Source organism: Mesitornis unicolor, unplaced genomic scaffold, assembly GCF_000695765.1.
Source record: "Mesitornis unicolor isolate BGI_N332 unplaced genomic scaffold, ASM69576v1 scaffold12595, whole genome shotgun sequence".
Lineage (NCBI taxonomy): Eukaryota > Metazoa > Chordata > Aves > Mesitornithiformes > Mesitornithidae > Mesitornis > Mesitornis unicolor.
The window spans coordinates 30395-56549 of NW_010184902.1; the positions used below are offsets into that span (position 1 = coordinate 30395).

A 26155-nucleotide genomic window follows, 5' to 3' on the forward strand; every position below is an offset into this window, starting at 1 on the left:
ATGGCATCTACGAGCTAGTGTCTTAGGGACTGGAAAGTAAAATCTGAAGGCAATACAGATTTTACAGATAATTCTTGATTATCATTGACAAGTTTTAAAATAAGCTAAGATTTTTTATCCTCCCACTCCTTGTCAGGCAGATGGCCTTGGTCATGGAGAATGACAATGAGAAGATCCTTCAAATATGATCTACAAGATTTAATTCCAAATATATTTTTTTTTCCATATGCTGTCAGTCATGTGCCTAAAGTTTTCGCGTTTTGTGGAGACTTGGGAGTCTTGACAGATGATAGTTCTGCGTTGGGATCAGAATTTGCCTGCAGATAACTCTTTGGAATTTAACAGCGTATTTGTCTTACAGTCTCCTTACAGGTTGGTTTGTGTGTGTATGTGCATATATATATTAAAAAAAAATGGCAAGAGAAGGGATAACACTACAGGGGATTTTCTATTTAAATGTTGTAGCTCTTGTGCTGAATATCCACCAGTATTTCAAATCAGCTTCTTTTAACCTTAATATTATGGTTGGCATTTAATTTCTAATTTTTATCTGATGCAAAATTTGAGAAGGTGTTTTCACATTTATTTGGTTTTAGTATTTAGCTGAAGTTACCTTGAAAGTTCAGCAGCCATCACCATAGTTTTTCAGTCTTCACAATCCTCAGTGCTAAACAGTAGTTTTGAGGACCTTGAAGGCATCTGTGTACCAGAGAAAGCCATAAAGGGAACAAATGTGAGTAATTAGTGCTTTGCCTCTAGGAAATCACAGAATCACAGAATCGCTCGGTTGGAAAAGACCTCTGAGATCATCATGTCCAACCGTTCCTGTCTACCCCCTAAGCCATATCCTTAAGTACCTCATCTACCCACTCTTTAAATCCATCCAGGGATGGTGACTCTACCACCTCCCTGGGCAGCCTGTGCCAGCCTCTGACGACCCTCTCAGTACAGAACTTCCTCCTTATCTCTGACCTGAACCTCCCTTGGCACAGCTTGGTGCCGTTTCCCCTTGTTCTATCCCCCATCACCTGGGAGCAGAGACCAGCACCCACCTCTCTACAAGCTCCCTTGAGGCAGTTGTAGGTGGTGATGAGGTCTCCCCTCAGCCTTCTCTTCTCCAGGCTGAACAAGCCCAGTTCCCTCAGCCGCTCCTCATCAGGCTTGTTCTCCAGAGCCCTCACCATCCTTGTGGCTCTTCTCTTGAACACGCTCCAGAATCTCATCCAGAAATGCCTGATTGAGGGGTAACCCCGTAGCTGTGTTAAGACTGAACTCATTTCAGTTGGTGTGAACTTGGCCTCGGGAATGACTTCAGCCCAGCAGTGGCAGTCAAATTGATAGAGGACCATGAAAAAGCTGCCCTTAAACTGACAGGCAGTGGTTTTGGACACGTGTTGAGCTGGGATGCAGGAATTGAGATGGAAGGGATGGCAGGCATGGCAGCACGCTTCCAGCGGGTACCACCTGGGGAGCCTCCGCATCCCAAGCCAGCATCCATCAAATAGGAGGAGAAGGGATGGGGGAGAGGGAAGCACTTTGCAGGCTTTTGAGAAGGGGAGTTCATGTGGGATTCTTATTCTTTGCATTGGTGAAGATAGTTGAATGTTCAGAAAAAAAACTAGATAAAATATTTTTATTCTTGTAACGCTTCCAAGAAACCTTTATTGAAAAGAACATGAAAATACCAAAGTTTTTCATTTTCTGAAGCTTAAAAGAAAAAAGAAACACAAATGAAAACTGGGGGGAAAACTGTAAAAGTTCTTTTAAAAAGTCAGAAAAAGTGGTTCTTGTTTCAGACATTTTCCAGGGGCAGGGGATTTCTGTTTGCAGAAATTTTTCTTTCAGTTTTCTTTATTAAAGTTTTCGTAAAGGATAGCTTGCATGTGTTTGTGCTGTATTGAGGATCTTTGTGATCCTTGAGAGGTTTGTTCCCACCAACCAGTTTGCTTTCCCTTCAGGTGTTCCCAATGTTTACATTTTCTGTTCTCTTTATTGTACCTTTTCGGGGCAGAAAACTGCTGGGTTTATTTGTCTGCTTTATGTTTTTGTAAGTATAGTGAGCCTGGTCATTGCTTTGATGGCACTGCTGCTACCATAGCTGTAAAACCACAACTGGAGGTAGTGGGGAGGGGGCGCTACTTGTAGAGTTTGGAGAGGAAAAAAAAGACCTTGCAGTTTCATTAAAACCTCGAATTAGTCACACAAGTCCGTTGCCACAGACTGTTTTGCTCGCTATGGATACAAAGGTGTTGGGAGTCTTGGCTTGGAGAAGTCCCGTGAGAGAGTGTCGTATGAGCTCCCAAACAGGTAACTACGCTGAAGAGCAATGTGATATTTGTGCAGGGTCTAAATTATGGGTAATACTGGATAAAAGTCAAACATTGTGTTAGGAACTAGACATCAAAGTACTCAAAAAGGAAAAAAAAAGTGGGGGGCGAGGAGAGTGTCAGGAAAATGAGCTGCAGTCTTAGACTTGGAAACTTTAAAGGAAAAACTTTTATCCTTCAAAGAGTTTGAAGTGCCTGTCACTTCATGTTCCTTCCTTTAAGTCATGGTTAAAGGCTCATTTCAGAAAATCACAATGACTCAGCTACTCTGAATATCTGTTCAGTTAGCATGTGGCTCATATTGGAAGCCCTGAGATTTTCTCCCACCTCCAAAGACCGTTTTTATTGGTGGATACTTTATTAGAAGTATCTTTTGCACTACGCTAATTTTAAACGTGCTTTAAGTATTTTGATTTTTAAAGTGTAAAGGCATGGTACCCTGATATTGGTAAGTTGAAAGGAGAACATTTGTTTATACATATTTATTATTTTGTAAATGCAGAGGTAAGTTTATCTAGAGGTTTCTTTCCACTTTTGAAAGTGACTGCTCCAGAAACTGTGCTTTCTAATGTTTATAGCAGTACAGTGCTGGATTATTCTGATCTCTGCTCAAAACGAGTTCCTTGGATATTTTTTGGATTGAATCAGTTGAAGAAATGAGCAGCTCCTCCTACAGCATTTTGGCCTCTTCAGGTCTTTGTGCTGCTCAGACAGTGCCTTCAGAATAGTCCATGGACATCCTTGCGTGCATCAATATGTACATCTTGTCCTTCTGGTTGTGACCTCAGATAAATTCTTCTGTGTACAGCACTGTATGTTCTCCAGGACAGGACCTGCCTTGTTCTGTGCTTTGTGTCCTCAAGCTTGTGGCTTGGGAATGGTGTGGGTGGCTTGGGGAGAGTCGCTTCTGGACAGAGCTTTTGCAGAATCAGTTGGGTGGCCTGGTGAGAGTTGCCTCTGATTGCATCAAAGGGAATCTTTGAGCAAAACCTACATATATATACACATAAAACAGAAGTAGCAGGTTGTACAGGAAAGAACTGTGTGAATCTATCCTTCAGTATGGTAAGGCTGCAGTATCTTTTTATCCTTATTTAGTGGACAGATGCTTGAGGGTGGTAGGAGGAATAGATGATAGCGACCAGGTATTTATGCTGCTTAAGAAAAGGTGTTTATTGGAATAACCCTTTCATAAGACATAGTGGTCTACAGGAAGACTTCTTTTATAGTCTGAGCTTGAGCTTTGCCAGGCAGCATCCTGTGTGGGATTTCTGTGGCTCAGCCAGCTGTCAGGTTGGCTTTTTAGATTCCTATGGAGCTAGTCCAACCTCTCAATTAAAATTTATACAAGTGACTGAATTGCTGAAGTGGACATCTTGCTTTGCAATGATTCTTGATTACTAGCATCATGCTGGTGCTAGATCTGAGGACACAGAAATAGTCTCTTATTCATTTTTCTCTGTATTTCCCTGTTGGTGCACAGAAGTGTTGCCATGGAGGAGAGCGTGGGGTGGGTGTAGGCAGGAACCAGCTGCTTTAGGGCCACACTGGGGGAGGATAATGCATGAAATCTGCTCTTGCAAACAGTCCTAGGAACTTTGCTGTCAAGTGTTCATAATGGGAGAGCTTTGGAGGCACCTAGGGAAAGGGTGGGTCATTAAAGAGAGGAAATGGGCTTGCTCTGCACTACTTGGAAGGGAAGAGGTTACAGAGCTAACGTGCACGGTGTGGACTTCATGGGCCTTTGTTTCTAGTCCAGAGTGCCTTGGCAGTCCTGTGTGCCTTCATGCGTTGTTTAAACAAGTACTGCTTTTTGGTGATGTGGCCCTCCAAGGATGTGCAGTAAAACTGTGTTACTTTTCAAAAACGCTTTTTTAATCTAGCCAGCACATTAAGTTTGCTGATAATTAATGGACAGTCCTTTACCTGGAATATGCTTGTGACCTGGCCAGATGGTTTTTATGTGTGTGTATACACATTTTTTTGTCTCTCCTTGAGGTCAGGTGTTCCTACAGTTCACTCTGGGTAGCTGTGTGCTGTCCGAGGCTAAGGTTTACCACAGCTTTGGAAGCCTTTTCCTGTTGGTCGTATCCCTACAGAGCAGCAAACTGACCATGCAGGGCTGGATGCAATGGTGCAACTACACAGGATACCATTACTGCAACTGGATAACCCCTTTGGCTTGCTTCTGTCCACATTATCGTCTTGTAAATGTAACGTGGAGGTCAGTTGTGGCGATGACTGAGTAGGGGTTTGATGAAATCTGATGAAGACATTATCCCTTTTTTATTAGAATAGAGCAAAAGGCGGTTCTGTTGCTCAACTGAAGGATCCATCCTTGCTGTATCACAGTGGGTATATCAGCAGTCTCAGTTTAAATACTTCTACTAAAATAAAGAAGTTGAGGTGTATACATAACAAACAAGGCTTATACTCAGCAGTTATTTGGTTGTATTTATTAGTAAAAGTACCATGTGGGGATGTTTGACAAGAAAAACTTGGGATTCATGAAGTTAATTAATATTCCATGAGCAGCTCTCAAGTGAAGGCTGAGAGCTTTCTGATTTTGGCGGTCATTTGTGTCCCCAAATGTGGGTTACCTGTGAGTGTGAGCTATCTGATGACAATTTTCAAGACATCTTATTGTAAAGGAGTGGAGATAATGTACATGAAATTATACCATTTGATGTCTGTAGTAGTGCAAGTTGAGGGATGGAATACAAAAACTGGTCTATCCTTACTCCAACAGCTGGAAAGCTGCCAGGCAGCAAAGGACCTGGGTGTCCTGGTGGCCAGCAGGATGACCATGAGCCAGCAATGTGCCCTTGAGCCAAGAAGGCCAATGCCATCCTGGGGTGTATCAGAAGGGCGGTGGTTGTAGGTCAGAGAGGTTCTCCTTCCCCTCTACTCTGCCCTGGTGAGACCACATCTGGAATATTGTGTTCAGTTCTGGGCCCCTCAGTTCAAGAAGGGCAGGAACTGCTGGAAAGAGTCCAGCACAGAGCCACAAAGATGATGGAGGGAGTGGAGCATCTCCCTTATGAGGAGCGGCTGAGGGAGCTGGGTCTCTTTAGCTTGGAGAAGAGGAGACTGAGGGGTGACCTCATTCATGTTTATGAATTTGTAAAGGGCGAGTGTCAGGAGGAAGGAGCCAGGCTCTGCTCTGTGATGTCCAATGCCAGGACAAGGGGCAATGGGTGCAAGCTGGAACATAGGAGGTTCAACCTGAATATGAGGAGAAACTTTTCTACTCTGAGGGTGCCAGAGCACTGAACAGGCTGCCCAGAGAGGTTGTGGAGTCTCCTTCTCTGCAGACATTCAAAACCTGCCTGGACGTGTTCCTGTGTGACCTGGTCTGGGTGATCCTGCTCTGGCAGGGGTTGGACTGGATGAGCTTTTGAGGTCCCTTCCAACTCCTGTGATTCTGTGTGCTTCCAGCCTCGGTGTTTCCTTTTGAAGAAATGTGATTACTATGACAATGATAGAGAACTGTTCTGGCTCAGAAACTTGCTGCTATACAGCATGCACAATTTTCCAATGCTTTCCTTGAGCAGTTTATGTGTTTCTCTTTAAATGCTGAGTCTTTGTAAAGTTTTTAACCATACTTTAAATGGCTTCACCTTGTAAAACCCTTCAAAGCTTTTTTGAATGACCAAGAGGGAAAAAATGCATAGTGGAAGGGGTTCAGTTCTGCCACGTTGCTGGAGGATGCAAGGCACTAATGACCACTTACGGTCTTTAATAGTTCTCAGTTTCTATGACAGTGGAAGATCATGGAAAAATAATTCACTGCAAATGAGTTTGTAACAGTCAATATCTTTTGGTTAAGTCTCATAATCCTTGTTTCTTTAAAAAGTTCTTCATTTAACTTAATGTGTAGTGTCATTAGTGGTCTGATCTTGAGTAAGAAAATAAAGGATTTGTGCCAGAAAGTATCTAATGTGTGTATTTAAATGGAAAAGTAGGAGGCTTTTGGAATATTTTCAAGGGTCAAATAGAAGACATGCTCAATATCTTGAAGTTCACCTTTTAAAAATCCAGAGACATGGCAGACAAGTAAGTTTAAGCCACTGCTTCTAGTGACTTCCTTTTCATACTGTGAACAACTTGTTAAAATTGAAAGGCAATGAGGAAAGTCCCAAGTGTTCATCCAGATCTGAAAGCTCAGGAAATTACAGATAATCAACTTCTCACATCTTTGTCACTTAGATTTTTGTTTCGCATAATGTACGTATCCTCAGGTGTTTTGAGGGGAGTTTTTGTTCTGCTTGTGTCAGTTATCTTTGAATAAGGTCCAGATATTTAATCAGTACAGTTGGTTCTTTCCATGATTGATAGCATCAGCGTCTGGGTTTCATTTCTGATTTGCTGAAAGAGGCTTTATTTCTGAAGTCCCAGGCACAATCTGGTTTTTTTAGCATCTCCAGCATCAAGAATACTTGCAATCCATCTTTCGTAACTCACGTCTAGTTTATCATATATGAGAGTCGCTTGTTGGTTCAAGAGACTTGTATATTTGTTTTTCCAAAAGCATGTGTTTAAAATTGTTGTGGGTATCTTTGGGGTCTACAGATGAGTCACATAGTCAAGTCCTACCTCTTACTACAGCAATTTTCCTCTGTAGTCATAAATCTAAGGGCATTGTTTCAGACCACCTCCACGGGAGAGCTGGCATGGGCTGGTGCATTGAGCGCTCTTGTAGCGGTCAGTGCCAAGGACCATTTCTTAGGGGTTGGAAACTGGTGAAACGATGCTGTTCAGGCATCGCCGTTGATGTAGTTCTTGTGAACTCCTCTTAAATTTACAGTGGAGCAGGAGAGGGCTGCAGAGTAAGTCTCTTAAAACACTCCATCACGTCTGTGAAACCAGTGGGGTTTGGTCTTTGGTCCATGTTTGGGGCAGCCTTGACTCTGAGTTGCTGTTTGTCCTGGTGTCCCCCACGAAGGGATTGCATCTGCCAGCACTGTTGCTGCGTCTCACGCTGCAGACCAACAGTTGCAAATTGGTATTATCAAATCTGTTGGCTATTAATGGGGCTTTTTAAATTGCTCCTGCTGTTTCTGAGTGCCAAGATCTTTTCTGAAAAAATAATCTCATACTGGATTTAAATCAACCTGAAATCCTGAAAATAAAGGCATAAACCTGCCATAGGTCTGGAAGCAGAGGCTGAACCACCTGACACATAACCAGGAAACAATTTGAATATGATTATGATGCAAATAATAATTGGAAACAAGACAGTGATTGAAATAAATGAAGGAAGAGAAGGGACAGGAGCAATGTTAAACGGACTTCAAGTGAATTTTTCTGAACAGTGAAGGTTATTGCTGCTTTGAGGCTACTGAGAAAAGCGACAGCTCTCTTTGCTGACTCTGTGCGGATATGAGTGTGGGATGTGCTCAGATAGCGATGCATCTGGCATTATCTAATGGTGCTCACCAGCCTATCCATCACAGTTGAACACTGCCTTTTTCTGCACTGATTGATATGTTATCACTATGTCAATAAGGCAGCTTGAAAGATGGCTTAAAACATTGAAAACACCTAATTATTGTTCTTTATGGAAAAGGAAGTTTTTTAAATGGATGTAGCACAAAGTGATTTGAATATATTCGTTTCCTCTAGACTTTTCAGGAACAAATACAGGTAAGGATGTATGTTGTGGTGGCAGTGGTCCTGCCTTGGGGGCGAGATGGTGATGCACAGTCCTTTTTGGCGCTTCCCTTGGCACTGCAGATGCCTTGATGTGTTTTTGATATTCCAAGGGCTTCATTTCAGTTCCATCATAAGGATCAATTAAAGGTCATGAAAATGCATCTTGATTTAAAGCACATCAGTTACAATATTAAAAATTAACTGTGCTGTAGTGATAGCTAGGTAAAGGTTCAGTCATCACAATCATCACTTTTTTTGCCTCCTGTTTTCCAGTTCATTATGTGTTGCTGTGGAGGCCCTCCAGCTGTCAAATGCCACACTAATGTACAGATTTGCTCATATTTTGCAGCTGAAATGAATGGATCTGTTGATTCACACACACTGAGAATTCAACAATTAATAGGCTTTGAAATTCAATGACAGGTAGATATTGTGTTCTTGGGAGATAAATTGGCTTAGGAAGCAAGTGGCACTCAGGATTGAAGGCATGGGTGGATGCTCCTGGGTTGGCTTTGGTAGAGCACTGGTGTGACTGGCACAGAGAGGGAGAGCGAACTGGAAAGCCAGGTACTGCAAAGTGGAGCTCCTGTGAGCGGGGTGCAGGGGAGCACCTGCTTTGGCAGGACAGAGGAATAAGAGGGCTTGAGGTCATCACTTGCATGTTTTTACTGTGGTATCTGCATAATGGCCCTTTTTGGTTTCTCTTGTCTCAAGGATTTCAGGGAAATAAGGCAAGTGATGTCGTGTGATATTACAGCACCTAAAAACAAACTTCTTGGTTTGCTTAATAGTTGGACAAAAAGTTAAAGCAGTTAAACCGATGGTTTCCTATACGGATATGTTTTAACTCCTTGATTTACTGTATGAAGTTTTGGTGATCCTGTTGCAGGTTTTTGCAGTCTGTGTTCCAGGAACATAATCAGTTGTGCTGAAACGAGGAGTCCTAGAAGCTGCTGCGTCCACTGGAAATTAGACACTAAGTTAACCTGTATTTCTGCAAAAGGCTTACACTTGGAGCCTGTGCGCAACATCCCTTAGAGATTGATGATAGCGTGTTCTGCCTCTTTCTTCTGGAAGATAATGAAGTAGTAGAGCAGGCTAAAATAAATTGAATGACATCTCTGTAGTGTTTTTCTTTTGTTTCATTTTTAAAAAAGAATGAAAATTAAAAACCCAAAGCAGTTTCTTTTGATGTTGAAAAATGAACAGTATTCTCTTTAGCAGCTCCACTGTTGGGCTTGGCCTCATCCAGTAGCATATCGGCAGCTCCGTACAGGTGAAACGTGTGTCAGTCTGGGATACACAGTGCTTTTTTAGGATTTGGATTTTTGTTTTAGCAATGCTTGCTGCAGTCGAGTGCCAAGCACTTCAGGTGATGGTGTGTGCACGATCAGCATCTCTTTCCAGGCATAATCTATGGTGATCCCGTTGTCTATTTAGAATCACGGCATTGCATTAAAAAATAAAACCCTAGCCTCCTTTAAGAATGTGCTGCCAGCTCCGGCAACGGGGATAAATGCCTTCAGGCCGCTGCTGGCAGGCTCTGCTTCCGCTCGTGGTCACTGAACATTTGTTCTTCCCATTTGCAATCCGGTCTAGTGAAGCTGGCTTATTCACATTTCTATTATCCAGCTGTCTGGGTTTTTAATACAGCCTGGCGTTGCTGCTTTGGCTTCCAGCTCTTGCTTCCCTTATTTGGTAAAGCAGTGCTCTGAAGCTGTTCCTGGAAGGGGCTGTTTCACTAGTTCAGGGACTGTTTTCCACTTTCATTTTTGATCTCTAAAGCTATAGATTGTGTTTCACCAGAGGTGCTGGCATAGCTTAACTCTTCAGTGCTGTCACACTGGAATGTTGTGCTTTTTAGAAGTGCTTGAAGTGTTTTATTGTCTGCTGTAATGCACTGGTGTGGTGCTGCAGACAATTTGAGCAGAGGCAATATATGGCAGCACTTGTGCTTACAGCATATATATACCTTGTCAGCATAATCTACTTTTTAAAATGACAAACCAGTGTGATCTTCAGTGCTAAGACTACACTGTGGAGGACTCGGCCAAATTTTAATTAGCTGCATGATTTGTTGGCGTCTTCTGTGCTCTGTTCCTGCAAAGGGGTGTGGCGGAGTGAACTTGGCCAGATTGAGTAGCATCACTTGATAGGCTTCAGCAAGAGCATCTCTGGTCTCCTGCCAAAAGGCTGGTGACTGTTTAAAGTAAAGAGAGGGCCTCAGTAAGTGAGGTGAAAGACTCCAGCCAAGCCTAGGAACAGCAAGCAAGGAGTAACGCTTTCAGACTCAGAAAACAGATGTGGACGCTGGTGTTTTACTCTGTCTGCCCGGGAGTGCAGCACCGTTCAGCAGCATCACTGCCCTACTGCACTCCAGGGTGGTGTTCTATAATTAAAGCAGGTCTGGCTTTTTTTTGCATTTAGCTTTGTTAAGCTCTTCAAATAGTGCTGCTAAAGTCCATCTATAGCCAATTTATGGAAGTCTGAACGTCCCTGTGGCAATACTCACCTTATGGATGCTGTTTGTGGCTGCCAGTGTCACACCAGGTGTCTGCTGCCACGCTGCTGGGAGCTGCGTTTTTCACAGCTGGCAAGCTCCATAGGGACAATGGCGACTTGGGAATTCACTCGGAATTACCTTGAAAATTGAAGAAATTATCTGAAAGATAGCGTTGCAGTTCAGTGGGGGCATATTAGGGTGCACTTAGTTGACTGCATCCAGGGAGGAGGAGGATGGGACTGCCAGAATCGCAGCTTGAATAGGAGTCGCTGGTGCTGTGCTGTTACAAGAAGTGCAATTGCTGCCTTGGAATATATTTAAAAAGAAAAAGCCAAAAGATGTAGTGATTTTTTTAAATTTTTTTTTCAATTGTACTTCCTGGCAGAGCCTCAATGGAAGCATCTTGTTTAGTAGTGCACGTTGTACTTCCAGAAAGATAGGAGCCAGCTAGAGCCAGTCCAGAGCAGGGTGATGGTCACTAACAAGACCAATGAGTCTTACATCTCAGTAGTTGTGGGACAGGGGAGTGGGCAAATCCTGCTGGGAGAGGGAGGAGAAGGTCTGTTCTGCATGCTCACGTGGAGAGGGAAAGAAGTCATGGGCTTAAATTCTACAAATGAATAGATTAGATACAGAAATATTGCAGTGGTGGAATAGATGACTTGAGGAGATACATCGGGAATGGAGCGGGCTGAATTAATTCTGCCTTTGGGATGGAAGGGTGAGCTGTGTGAGGGACTGCCAGGCCTACAAACCTGTGGTCTGGGTAATTCTGGAGAAGGCGGTGGGGCCAGGAACTGGGAATGCGGCAGGCAGTGCGGGAGGAAGGAAACAAATGAGCATTTTGGGCAAGGGATCCCAAGCACTTAATCAGCGTGAGAAAAACTGAAGCGCCGAATTCAGTTTTTTTACTTCTTCAGCTCTTCCAACCTAGACTTCAACAATACCAAATATTTATTTAACTTCCCCTATATCTTATTTTTCTGGCAATGTGGATTTTCTTTAAGCCAAATGCATTTAAAAACCGAACATCGATTTACTTTATTGAGCAGCTGAAAAATTTGCCTTTTGTTTTGTGTGATGCTGTGGTGACTCGTTTCTTACTGCACGCACGCAAAGCTTTCTTAAATAGAAACATCTTTGATTATGCTGTTCAGTCACGTCAACTCTGTCAATTAGCACAACTGTGTTCTTCCTATACCACTCAACATCGATGCTTTTAGAGGGTGTTTAAATTTGATCTCTCTTGTTCTTCCTGTGCTCGAACTGTCCGAGCTGTTCCCCACCGCCTGCTCGCACTTCCTGACCCGTTTTGAGCACGAACTTTATTCCGGAAAAGCTGGAACAAGTGAAGAAGCAAATGTGGAAATGAAATCCAAAGGGTGAGCAGTCAAAATAAAATTAAATACGGCCAGCGGATAAATATGCTTTGATTCACTGGCAGTGTAAAACACTACTGATGTAGACTGGAAAGACCTGAAGATTTTGAAGAAGAATGTCCCAGGGTTCATGTTCTGTGTTTTAGTGCCTTGTAGGGAGATTTATCATGGAAACTGTTAAGAGGGAGAGAGGAGATGGCTTCCTGATTTAAGAGCACAGCTCACAAAGCTGGGACAAAGGCTAAACCCATGACAGTTTACTTAAAAATGCTTCTGTGCCACTCATGCACGTTGGTTTGCTGAATTCCTTTTGTATGAAGTACGAATGCTTCTCTTTGTAGGAAGTTAAGTTTCTCCTTGCAACTTAATTTTCAGTACTTGTGGGAGAGGGGCTTAGCCACTGGACTTGTCTCTTGGCCAGGTTTCCCTGTAGTCCAGGATTTCTTTTTGTGCTAGACCAGAGACGGAGATGAGTGAAGACAGTAAAAACACTTGCTGAAGCCAAGAGCTTTCTTGAGATCCTGGGTTAGCTCAAATTAATGTGTGCAGTTGTGAACTCTCTTGATTTTTTTTGTTGTCTTTTTCTTCCCCCCTCTCCTCAACATTAAGAGGTTTTTTCCCTGGCTTGTATTTGTTACTAGCCAGACTTTTTTTAAAGGTTTTTTTAGATTATTCTTAGGTACTTTCTCTTGGTCTAAGTTACCATTTGTGTCCATAAATCAGACCTGTTCCTTACTGCTTGCAAGGATACCTGGTGCATTCACTCTGTAACATTTTTCTCTGAGGAAACTCAGCATGCAGTTGTCTTCGCAGATCTCTCGTAGCCCTGTGTATCCCCCATCCAGGGACATGTTATCCATTGTGGTGCCACTCCTCAGTGACAAGGAGGCTGCCAGTTTTCTTCAGTTCTTTAACCTGATCCCCTAGATGTCAAATGAGGTATGTTTTAGTGAAATGCATCAGTTGTTGCTATTTTTTTTCCTTTCTGCTTGTGTTGCTGTCCTTCTTGGCTTTGTTTTCGTGAAGCCTCTTAGCTCAATGCCACTCGTACCGGAGACTGAAAAACGAATCTGCCCTTTCCTGCGAATGTTTCCTCTTGGAACTGCCTGTATATGCAGTGTCTAAATATTTCTCTCTTTTCGAGTAGCAGTTTTCTTTCTGAAGGAGACCGAAGAGGCTACATGCAGAAATAAAACAAACTCTGGTGTGTTCTGAGCTCTTTGGTACCTAAGATGTTTACTTCAAGGTGCGTTTCTCGTTCGTCTTTTGGTGGGTTTTTTGGCACTTTGCTACCATTGTGGTGTTGGGGGCTTTGGGAGGGGTTTGCTTGCAGTGGTGTGAGTTGTCTGTGTCCACACAGAGCCTCACAGGGTGGTTTTCCCTGCAGGTGAGGAGCTATGTGTTTGCTTTTCCTTGTTAGAATAAAGTTATGTTGTTCAGGTTTCGCTGAAGGACAGCCTTATACCACAGTAAGTTTTGGTATATCTAAAATGCTGTGTGTACTATTGTAAAGTTACAAACAACATTGTGGGAAGTCATATGCTCATTTCTTACGTGTTCAGAAAGCCGTTGCTTTTTAATTAATATTGCATTAATGAATACTGATGATTTAGTTGGCATGGATAGTCAGTGTCCAACTCTCAGGTATGTAATTTTTTTCTCTCTGAAATCACTGTTGCAGCCTTTTCCCTTTATTTGGTTTGATACATCAGCTCTAAGTTAGTAGTAATTATGTTATTTCTTAGGTTGTTACAGCTTGAAAAAATGAAGTAATGATTTCCATTGGTAGAACTGTGCATAAATGAGTACAGTGGCAAGAGGGTGGTTACCCTCATGTCTTGCAGATATGATTTGAGGGTGGTTATTTTAACATAAAAGTTGAAATATATGTAGATCATAAATCATTCAGATGTTGATTGCAAGGGTGATTTTCCTCCTTTGTTCTGATTTAAAAATAAAAGCACTGAAAGCCCTTAAAAAGGCAAGATGCAGCAGCGTGCAGAAAGGAGGCAACAAACTTCACAGCAGCAGAAACATCTAATATATTTTGTCAGGTAATTAGTTCAGCGTTTGAATCCTAAATGATTTCTGCAGCAGTTTGTGTCACTGTGACAAGACCTTTGGGCTTGGAATACAAATGCTCTTCTCACCTGCGCTTGAATTTTCTCCACTTGTGGCGTGGCAGAACTGTGGGCAGTGTGAGGGTTGGCTTTGGTCGTCTTCTGCTGGACTAAATGTGTACGGCTCTGGTTTGGGTTTGGGTCTTTTGCTGGAGCTGTGGCTGGAGCAGACTCTGCCGGGACAGTGCATCCTGAGGAAATCTGTGTTTTGGAAGGAGCAGCTGTGCTCCCAGCAGTGCTGCTTCACTGCAAATTGAAAATGAAAGGATGTCTTCCCATCACAAAGAGTCATTTCAGTAGGATCAGGTTCCTTTTTTTTTTCCTCCCTCTTTATGGAAATGCAGGAGTGATTAATAATCAACACATTTCTGCAGCAGCTTTTGTTCTATATTCTTTGAACCTCCTAGGCTGTCATCTATTCATTTTAAACCTCAGAAGGAACAAGTGCAGAAATAGAAGATGTAGTAATCCGAGGGTTTCTGAGGAGGTGAAACTTGCCTGTGATTGAATATATGCATTTTGTATTATTCTATATGCCTCCTGCATGAAAATATTTCACTTAAACATGAGAGGTCTTCATTTTGTCTTTAAATAAATAATCTCTTCATCCTGGGGAGTGTTGTCATCTTTGTGAGTGTCTTAAAGCTGTGCAGCTTTCATAAATGTAAGTTGAGAACTTCTATTGGTAACGTTTCCATCATTGCCGTCTTTGTTACTTCTTCATCCTCTTTGCTGCTATTTTTTATATTTTAAATGAAAAAATAAACGACTGTCCTTGTATTTATTCTTTACAGTGAGCTAGCTTTGGCCTTGGGGAAATATCAGCTAAGTATAGAAAAGTCTGAAGAGAAGCTGCTAAATTTTAACAGGGAGTTGCTAATTTTCTTTTGATTTTAGCATTGCTGCGCAAAAAGGAGTTTGTTTTTTTCCAAGCAATGAAAAAACAGCTGTGTTGGTGTTAAATATTCAGCAGGTTTTATAAGCAACTTATTTAAATATCTTCATCTTTATAGGTTTCCCTCATCTGAAAGTACTCTGAAATACAATGTTTGAGAGGGGGAATAATTTCTTGCTTGACTCTTTACCTTTATCCATTTGGCATTTTGTAAAGTCCAGGTTTGTGTTTAAAAAAATGAAATCAATTATGCAACTTTTTGCCAACAAAATAGCTGATGCCTTCATTCTCTAACTGCAGAAAAGTTGGTGAAGAATTTCTACTGAATGCTTAAAATAGCCAAAGGAGATTTGGAAAAAATGAGTGATGTATGACACAAGCATCCTGGCTGAAGCTAAAAGTACTTCCAGATCATTTAGAAACGAGCACTTTAAAGAGTGGCAGACTGAGAAAAATGGTGTAGTGCAACTCAAACCTGGTCTGAGCTGATCTCTGCCAGTCACAAAGATGGAAATTTTCGGTAGCTCTGACACCCACCAAAGGCCCCACGAAGAGCTGTGGATGGTGGCAGTGTCAGTTCAGCAACTTTCTGAGCTGGCTTCATATACCAAGGGTAGGATTGACATAACATCACTTAATGCCCCGAGCAGTGGGAAACCCTCTGAAGGGAAGATTGGGATTGCATAGTTATGTCTGAGTTTGAGTTACTGTATTTCTAGGCAGCTTGTTGTGAAAGAAGCTGGCTACATCTTGGGTGGGCTCTGAAATGCTCCGCTTGCTTCTCCAAATCATTCCAGCCTCTCTGAAGTTAATGGCTATTTGCAATTTTGGACAAGTCTTGCATTATATTTTATAATAATCTCATTAACATGCTACCTAAATGCTACTTAAATTCCCATGCAACAAAGTCCATTAAAAAAAAAAATCAGGTTTTTTCATTTTGCTGTGAAAGCAAAGATTGTGTGTACTGAACTGAACTGAATTGAAGCCAGCAGTAGAGCAAGCCGGCTGTCATGGGGCAGCACCAGACAGATCTTCCTGATGTTATGGTATGTGAAATAGAGAGCGTTTCCTAAATGAAGTCCTGCATCTGTGAGCCCAGATGAAGTTGGGAAGCCTTTGGAGATGAGGATTGTCTGGGCAAAACATAATTCTGCCTCAAGTATCAGGTGGAGACCCGTATGTTGCAGTCGTAGTGAGAGAAGAGAAGGGATGGATTATTTGGTTGTTGGGGACTAAATAAACTAATTGGGATGGAAGTAGAGAATCTGACTGGTCGGGCTTCGAGTGGCAGGAAGGTTTGGAAGTTTGGAGATTGTGACTGAGTAAGAAAGGAGCAAGGCCTGGAGCAAGAGAAGGGAATGGAAAAGGAAGAAGAGAAAATGAGAAGCACGGAGTAGAAAGAATCGCAGTTGGCGTGAGGTAGCTGGCAAGTTCCTCTCTTTAGTGAACCCCAGAATACTTCAGAACAGAGAATTTTCTACTGTTTGCAGTATCCTTTATTTTGATTATTCTTCTGTGACGGGGGTACATGTGGAGGATAACCAAACATTACTGAAATTATTTTTGTGAGCTCCAGGTGGCAGAGACCCATGTGGGGATCTAAGTGTCCAAACAGAGAGCATTAATGTATCACATGGTGCAGTTATGGTCTTACTCCGTCCACTTTATTAGATGCAAAGCGATTGCTGACGAAAGAGCAGGATTTAGCTCAGAAGCGTTGAAATGCACATTCAGTATGTGTCCATATAACCTTCATTCATCATCTTCATGCGTGATGGGGTCGTATACAATTATGCAGTCACTTTTTCCTGCAGGACCTTTGTTCGGTGTTCGCGCCTGCTGATGTGTCATCATTTCATCAGCAGTTACGTACTGTTTTAGTTTTAAACTTACTCAGTGTGCGAATCTGCCATTCTTCACTGTATGTCATGAAGATCTGAAAAGAAAATGCATTCCTTCATGGTTAATACTCAACAAACTGTATAACAAGATGTATTGGCTTTGCAGTGATAGATTTATTTATCACTTTGTGTGGCTAAAGCTGCTGGAGTCCATGATCAGAGCAGATAGTTGGTCGTTTCAGCTGCTTTAGCTTCGTTTTGGATCTGTTAGAAATAACTTCCATAGTACAGTGTCTGACAAGGAGTTGGTTTCTCTTGCAGTCATCACTTCTGTGGGTTGCAGACTGCAGACCGTGATGGCACTCTGCATATCCTTGCATGTTGATTTTTGTAAACATATAATCCGATGGAATCTGGAGATCTAAAAGTCTTCTGGCCATAAAGTTCATGTAGTCAGACCCATGGTGCAATACATTCAGTTCTAACCAGCCTCTTGTGGTCACATTGAGGTGAATAACGCTAAGTTTAACTCCTCAGCCACTTAAGAAATAAATTGTGTAGAACAAATACTAGAAGAAAAACTGTTGAGTGCTTTTCATTGTTTGTTTTAGATTTGTAGCTTCCTAACTAGGAAGAGAACCTAGGAAAAACACATTTTATGGTCCCTCCTTGTGTTGGACAAGGTCAAAAAAACGCTTGTAGACCTCTCCCTCATGCTACAGGGAAGAGAGGAGGCTGCTTGCAATTAACAGTGTATAAGTTAGGCTTAACTTGACAACTTTCTTGACTGAAAAGGATGGGAAAAAGTACATTTGCACTGTGACTAAATCTAGCGTACAATTAATTCTTCTATGCGGTTCTGTGTGTTAATTGCTGTCATTGTGTGAACTGATGGTTTAAGCAAAAATAGAAGATTTTATAACTGGTGTGTTGCTGACAATGCATAGTCTTAGCTTAAAGTGCCAGCCCTTTGGCTTTCTGAATCTATTCTGCGCTGTCAATCTCTGTGAATCATCTTTATGTAAATGAAAAATACATTGAAAAGAGCAAACCTGGAAAGTGTGGTTCGCCCTTCCTTTTCCACTTTTCTTGTTTGTTCAGAAGCTATATGCGGGGCAGTGTCGAAGTGGAGGTGAGGTTTTCTGGATAGATGCAATTAAATCTCCTCCCATGTACCCTTAGCTCTTAATTAAAGGTTCCCAGTGCCATACCTAGCTCCTGCTGTATCTGTTGCTGGCACACTGGGCCACCAGGCTGCAGGAATTGCTGTGGTGGCCTGGGACACGTTCAGGTCATTTGACAGTTGGGGGTCTCACTGCGATGAAACAACAATCTGCCACCAGTGCTTCACCCTGTTAGAAAGGTGGTTAGTTTTGAAGACGGACTTTTGCCCCTCTGTGAAAGGTGTTTGATGTTGCCTGGTGTGCTCAAATGGTGCTTTGAGGATGGGCTGCACAGGCGGAGTGACATCAAATGGGTCCTTTCTTTAAGGAAGGCATGAAAAGAGCAAAGCTCTCCCTCTCAAATGGCATCCTGAGGTGAAATTATCAAGGTCTAGCAGGGTCCAGCAACTTCAACCTCTGGCAGAGCTGGAATGACTTGTCTTCGTTGTGATGTTTATCCCTTTTTGGTTGACATACATCCAACGTGTCTATTGGCAAGTGAGCCCTAAGCAGCTGTGCTTTTCAGATAGTGAAGATAAAATCCCCAAGTAGGGCTCTTTTCACCTTGTTACTTCCCAAATCGTGGTGCTTGCCTGTGAGAATACACTGGGAGCCTTGAGAAATACCATGTGGAGTAGAAGCCCGAAGCCCTACATCCACACCATCGCCAGAGGCACTGGGAAGAGCCTTCCTGGCTTTTTTGGCGCTTTGTGTAAACTTCGAAGCTGCTCCTTTAGGCGCTGTCTTTGAATAGACTGCTTTGGGGTTTTTTTTGCGTGTTCAGTTGCTTAGCAACAGAGAAGAGGCAAAATAGTAAACGCAGCTAATTTGGGTTTATTACTGATAAGTTAACATCTCTTTAATGTAAAAATGTATTTATAATAAGACTAATGAGCTGTAATCCCTGGGTTTTGCCAGGCCGAATGTTAAATAAACAGCATCAGTGGACGGGTTAAAAAACCCAACAGCCCGAGGGGTTTACTGTTAACCTGGAACTGTGCTTTGAACATCTGCACTTGTGCGTGCTATTTGGGGGTGTTTTATGCTGCTGCTATGTAATTCTTTGTGCCTTATTTCCCCTAGCAATCATAGGGATTTGATTTAAAAACTAAACAAACAGCAACAACAAAACCCAAACCAAACCCAACCTAACATTAATTGTGTGAAGTAGCGTACCTGCTAAAGTGGAAAACCGGTAAGTTGTAGGAATGCAAAATGGATCTGGTTGCCATTTGTGTTGCCATTTTGGTATGGTAGGGTTTTTGACGGGGCCGAGTTACAGATTTTCTGGTCTTGCATGAGATGTTTGGCAGCAACAGTTAATTTTTATCATTCGTGGGGCAACATTCCGGTTGCTCAAAAAAGCATTTGTCTGATCAAGAGCTTTTTGGAATTTGTTTATAAATCTTTCCTTGCTGCTGGAATATTTGAACAATGCTAGCAGCAAAAATCCAGATAATTACAAATGGTTGAAGCAATCTTTCTGTTTATTTCATGTGTTTTTATAGATTGCCTCTTCAAACTATGTCCCATGAACCGGTACTCTGCTCAAAAGCAGTTCTGGAAAGCAGCAAAGCCAGGAGCTAACAGCACAACAGATGCCGTGCTACTCAATAAACTGCATGTAAGTATTCATGTTTAGGCTGCTGTTGATCATCAACACTCACCCATACTGCTTTAAATCACAGAATCACAGAACGTTAGGGATTGGAAGGGACCTCAAAAGCTCATCCAGTCCAATCCCCCTGCCGGAGCAGGAACACCCAGATGAGGTTACACAGGAAGGCGTCCAGGCGGGTTTTGAATGTCTGCAGAGAAGGAGACTCCACAACCTCTCTGGGCAGCCTGGGCCAGGGCTCTGTCACCCTCACTGAGAAGAAGTTTCTTCTCAAATTTAAGTGGAACCTCCTGTGTTCCAGTTTGTGTCCGTTAAATAAGGCTTTCCAACCAATTTGGCACAGTTAAACTGGAGACACCAAGAAAGTACCTAGAAATCAGTATACAAGACTCCTTTTGAGACATTGACTGGGATCTAGCTCTGATTGATGACAAATGCTGTGTTGTTGTGTTGAATTATGGCAGTCTGTGTGTTCCAGTATTGGTATGTATGATACTGATTTGGAGTCACAGTAGCCATCTAAGCTTTTGTTGTTAACCTGTAGTATTGCTCTACATGGGCATTTTGGGTGGTAACGGCTTAAAAATGGGATCCTTCAAACAGCTACATGGAGTAGAGGATTCTCAGGCATTGCGTCTTGCCTGGGAAGTCACGGGCGTTAGCTGTGCTGGTCGATGCCATCTGAGCTACCAGTCTGATAAATCTGTTGGGATTCCTCAAGCAAACATAGCTGCTGCTGATACATGCGAAGGTTGATGGGTAATTATGAGTAATTATAAAGCCAGACAGCCTCTTCTTCCTTATTAGCTTGCAGTATTTAATATTTTCTGGGTAAAATGTTGATATTCAGCAGTTGAAAACCCAGTAAGGCAATTGATTGCTGTTTTTAGAGTTCCTATATAAAAAAGCCAACTAAACTTAAATACCATCTGTTGACTTTAGAGTTAAATAAACTGTGTTTATGTTAAAATTACATAGCTAGAGTACTTCATGTCAAAATTACAATTCTAAATATTTTTAGTTTCTTTAAGCCTATATTAAGCTCATTGTAGACTGAACTACAAAATGGCCCTGTAGGAGAGTGTCATTTGCTGATTGCCATATGGCTGCCTTGCTCCTGCACTTCACAAAGGCTGAGTGTTTGACTCATTTTGCTTCTGAAAACATAATTTTATAACCTAGAAATATGAACTTGGCAAGGAGAAAGCTATTTTGGTACTGGCTGTAGCACAGAGGTCCCTCACTTGCTCCACATTTCTCCTGCCCCTTTGAATGATAAGAGAAGTAGACCCCGCCAGCTTTAAAGAACGGGGCATCCTGGGTTTGGTTTTTCCAGTGTAAAAGGGAAGAGGACACTTTATGCCTGCAGGTTATGTATATGCGTTCATGGATTTTAAGAGAACATATGGTCTAAATACTGCATAAGGTAGAAGAAAATTACTGTGTACTTGCCCTGGATTCCAATGTCATTTAAAGTTGTCTCTTTTTCCTCAGTACTCACCAGTTCAGGTGTTTGAGACCAGCTCCTATTTGTCTGACACTTTTACTGTTTTGTGCTGGGGTCCCTATGGAAATATGGGATTCGTTGTTTTTTTTTTTTGCAGTATTTAGTGCCAGATGAGTGATGTTTGTACAGAACCATACCACTGTGCATGAACTGCTTGCTTGATTTATTGAGAGGATTTGAGCACTTTACAGTTTTATTGGACATTATTTAATATGCATCACTTTGACATAAAGGCTGATCCTTTAAGCAGCGTGTGCCAAATCAGGTCTTCAGTGACCTGGGTCTTGATGCACGGCTTTAAAATAAGTTGGTCCCATATACATCACTCTTATATCAGAACTTATTTTTCTGCCAATCATACGGGTACACGTGTCAGCTTTTCCATTTGTTGGCACATGGAATACACTAAAACCCCTGCATTTTGCATGTTGTCTGCTGGGGGGGCTGTGCCCTCAAACACATGCATCCAATTGTGATTAGATTTTTGTATCAGCACATGTAATTTCTAACAAAATTAGTGATTGCAATGTATTCATCATCACTTGCCTTTTTTGGCTTCTGTTTGTCTGCTGGTGGAATTTATTGTCTGCTGTGGAGCGCTCAATGCTGAGGTCAGGTTATTTTAAGTTAATGCCATTTAAGGGATTTAAAATCTGGGACACTTGTCTTTCTTTGGTATCAAAAATCGGTGCTGGTTGAGAAGCTGACATCTAGTGGCCAGAGATAATGGTTCTTTCTTGAATGATTGTCAGTTTTGGTGTGTGCTTTTGAAATGCATCCAAAGTCTCAATCATATTTTCACAGAATATACTATTTTCTTTATATATAATAAATTTGGCATCCAATCCAGTGCAGGCAGAGAAGTCCTGTCTTCTGTGATTGCCATTGATAGTTGAGAGGGCCCCAGTGCCTTGAAGAAATCCTTTTCTTGACAGAATACTTCTCAATAATAAAGAGAAAATAATGCTGCATTGTATTTCTGAATATATTTTTGAATTTGTATGAACATCTGTATTCCAGATTCTCCTGGAGCAAGAGCCAACTCTCATACCTAGCAGAATGTCTAAAAATAGCACATTTTGTGTGAGCTGAAGGTGACGAAATCTTATAAGTGTACAGATAGCTCTTCCTTTGCAGTACCTGAGCTGTGTCCTGTGCTACTACTCCTTTACCTTGCTACAGCTTGGAGCTGTAGGCACTTCCTTCTCATGCAGGAGAAAACTGCACCTGCCATAGTCCTTGAGATCTGAGAATCAAACCATAAACCTTGATGCTTAGCCTCTAAAAAAGTCTAGTTTTAAATTACTATCTGCTGCTAGATAACCAGTTAAAGCAAATACAGAATATTTTTTAAATGAAAAATTAGTCTTTCATGTAAAGTAAGAGAGAAGTTCTTTACCAAGTGAAGTGGTTTAAAAACAGCCTGGGCAAAATAGTTTGCTTCTTTTAATACAAAACAAAATGCAAGAGACTGGTTATAAATTATTAAATAGAACAGTGCATCCCTATGATCATTCAGTTTTGCAAGGGCTTTCTTTCCCTTTTCTTATCATGTTAGTGCGATACGGAGATGCCCAGCTGTATTTTCACAGCCGGTCTATAATGCAGCACAGAACATCTTTCAGCATCATGAAGGACGGACGCAGTGCTGCTGGGATGTTGGGCACCCGTGTACTCGGAGCTGCAGTGGACATTTGTAAACATCACCTAAATAATCCTGCTGCATGGTGAAGGTGATGAGAGTCATCCAGAAAAGACAGGCTGTGGAAAAGTTGGGGCCTATAGTGGCAAAGTGAAATAAAGATCCGAAGTTGAGGTCCTTCTCTTTCAATTTGTACAGAAGTCAGTTGAAGGAGTATAGACTTCCTGGTTCGAGTCGTTACCCATCCCTTTTCACCTTCCTTCCATAGGTGCGGTGTTTTCTTCTCATGGTTTGTCTTCTATCATGTCTGAACTTTTCATCTGATGTTTATTCCAAAATTTTGTCAAATTCTACCCAAATTACAGATTGCTTTAATGGTGTGTGTCTATCTTCCTAAACAACTGAAAAAGGGAGCTGGAAATGGTGGTTTTGGATGAATTGCATCATTTCAGATGGTCACAGTTTTTCCAGTTCTTTGAAAATACTTTTAAAGAACCTTGAGTGTTTGGCCACACTTTTTATAAAACAGTCAGTGATTGAATTTTTCTCCTTTAATTTCAGCATGCGGCAGATTTGGAAAAGAAACAGAACGAAACTGAAAACAGAAAGCTGCTGGGAACGGTCATCCAGTATGGCAATGTTATCCAGGTAGGCTGTGGGCAATTTGCAAGCTGTGTAGGATTTTGCTCAAACTTTTCTGCTCGATGTGACTTTAAAGTTCTGGGACTCATGGACAAGAGTCTGTAGCTTTGCAAAGTGTGACAGCGTCCTGAAGTGGGATCCTGTGAAGCAAGAACTGGGTGTATGGTGGAGTCACGTTTTTTTATTATGGGTTAATTGTGCTTTGGATCTGGTCTTTTTTTGAGGTCACCATATGATTGCTTTCTCCAGAAATACTTCTTAGAGTCTTTATTAGAGTTGGCAGTTTGGAAGGTGGTGCAGGCACTGTACAATGCCAAATGTGGCTTCTCACAATCAAATGTTGACACATCAAATCGTAAACTGACAGAGAAGGAAAATCAAGCCATATAAGTAATTGCCAGTCCATTAAAGCAAAGGATATGATGGATCTTAGGGAATGGGAAAAAAAATAGCATGAAACCCAATAAAAATGTAAAGTAGAATAATTGCATAATTAAAGAAGACAGGTTTTTAATAATACGCAGCAGGTGTGGATTGACCCTGGAACAAAGCAGACCTGCTTCCACTGGGCAGAGTGCCTCAGTGCTGCAGAAGTAGGGGTAGTTACCTAAGCGTTTTAAGAAATAATCTAATTAAAGAAGAAATTCCTCTACAAATGTTTTTTATATTATTCTGCTAACATAATAGCAGCCAACAGAGGGAGTGGCTGGGAGCACAGGCAGGCTAGGTTTTCTTGGTGCAAGGAGGAATTGGTTGGCTGCCCTTTAAAGCAGTCATGTTTTCTGTTAAATCAGACCGAGCAAAGCATGATAAAGAGCAACTTTGCTTCTCACCACTCCCTTCATACCAGGGAGAACTACTCAGTCCCCTTTTGATCCTGGGTTTTCGAGCAGCCTGTTGTAAATGAGCAAGAGCATTTCGAAGTGTTTATCATTTGCTGGAGAAGGGACTGTTGGATTAGCCGAAGGTGTTTTGTGCTGTAGGACTTTTTATATCCTGAAAGAAATGTAAGTGAAATTGTGCGTGAATTAATCAGTATTTTTATATAATTTAGTTTTTCTTTCAATTCTTGTATAATACTGTGGTTATCTTACGCACACGTGCTATTTATTGAAGGGAGGAAAAATGAGCATTCATAGAACTGAACTCTAATTCTTATTCTAGCTGCTTCACTTAAAAAGTAACAAATACTTAACAGTAAATAAGAGGCTCCCAGCTCTGCTCGAGAAGAATGCTATGAGAGTGACCTTGGATGAAGCTGGAAATGAAGGTTCCTGGTTCTACATACAGCCCTTCTACAAACTGCGTTCCATTGGAGACAGTGTAAGTGCTCCGAGGAGGCTCTTCACCAATCACTTTGTGCACAGCTCGGTTCAGGAGGTCTGTCTTGCAATTAATGAAATGCACAGATCTCTTAGTGTGTGATGTTGCAGGAACAACCCTTTTCCTATGCTGTCGTGAGGGGGAGGAAAATCGCTATGGTAACTTGTATTGTGGAAATGTGGAATGATTTAATGTTGGAGGGAATAAGGGACCTAATTAGGCTAGCCGTTCACAGTTCCTGTCCGATTGGAAATGGTAGGAAATGTTGAGTTCCTTCAGTAGATTTGGAACAGATAATTGGTATCTTGGTTTTCAATACTGTCGGTTTGAAATGAAAATTCATTATCATTCTGCATATGAGGAGTGAGGTGGTAATGAGGTTAAATGGTCCTGTTCATGGGAAATCTGGAAAATAATTTGTTCTAAATTACATTACAACTACCATTTTAATTTCTTAATCTTTTTTACAAATCTGAGTTGTCTGGGTATACTGTCTGCCTAAAACCAAGAGGTAATAAGCTTCAGTGTGCTCTATGGTGAAGTCCAGGTATATATTTGGTATCTAAACAGCAGCCTTTATCAAATAGGAATAATTCATTCTGTAGAGTAGCCCCATACTTTTTGATGTGACTGTTTCTTTTCTACAGACACACAGAGTAAAGCGGAAGCACAGGGTCGTGCGGTCTTAGTGGCCGTTAATCTTTTTTAAATTCTCCAGGTCTCAGACATTATCACTAAGAACAGTTCTTTTCAATACAGAAAAGGCTTTTTGGTTTAAGTAAGCCTTTTCCCTAGAAGAAAGGAAGAACAGGAGCTTTACTGTCCGTAATAAAGTGTGTTTGTCTTGAGTCTTGTGCCAGCCTGGTCAGGAATCTGATTTTACAAATAAAAGTGTGTCTTGGAGGAAGAGAATTTTTGGCTGACCTTTTGCTATAGGAATTATTTGTTAAATGTTAACCAATAAAAAAACTTCATGGAAAGCAGCAGATAGGTTAGTTAGCAGAACTGCAGTCTGTTTCTTCTGTGGGCCTCTGAATCCAATAGAATAGGGGTTTGTTTCCTACCTGAATGACTTGAGTATGATGAGCTAAATTCTGAAACAAACAGAATCCTGGTTTTCACACTCAGATTGGCATCTCTCCAAGCTGCAAGAAGGTGATTTCCTCCCATCCCTCCCATTAACAAAAAAAAAAAAAAGAAAGAAAAAGAGCTTTCTCCATTTCCAAGCTTCTGTCTGATGCTGCATTTATCTACAGGTCGTCATTGGAGACAAAGTAGTCCTGAATCCTGTCAATGCGGGCCAGCCTCTCCACGCCAGTAGTCATCAGCTTGTTGATAATCCAGGATGCAATGAGGTAAGGGCAGACTGATGCAGCCAGAGCAAGTGCCAGAACAAACCTCCTTATGTTTCAGCTAAACTGCTAGGACTGGTGTTTTATGAAAATCAGGTTATCAGCTGCTTGGTACCTGTGGCATTGTGGTTATCTTGTTAATCAGCAACTGAATACAGCTGTCAGACTTCTGCCATATCTGTTGG

The 26155-nt window shown here is 41.7% G+C and overlaps 1 protein-coding gene across 4 annotated transcripts in view; it reads left to right on the forward strand.

The window, feature by feature from the left end:
• Positions 1–26155, forward strand: part of ITPR1 (inositol 1,4,5-trisphosphate receptor, type 1) — a 158101-nt gene that overhangs the window by 16461 nt on the left and 115485 nt on the right. For all 4 annotated transcript variants that reach the window (XM_010184649.1, XM_010184650.1, XM_010184648.1 and 1 more), the window contains exons 3-6: positions 19395–19510; positions 23215–23301; positions 24460–24618; positions 25875–25973. In XM_010184649.1, the coding sequence (XP_010182951.1) occupies positions 19395–19510; positions 23215–23301; positions 24460–24618; positions 25875–25973 (461 nt within the window). The remainder of the gene's footprint in view (positions 1–19394; positions 19511–23214; positions 23302–24459; positions 24619–25874; positions 25974–26155) is intronic.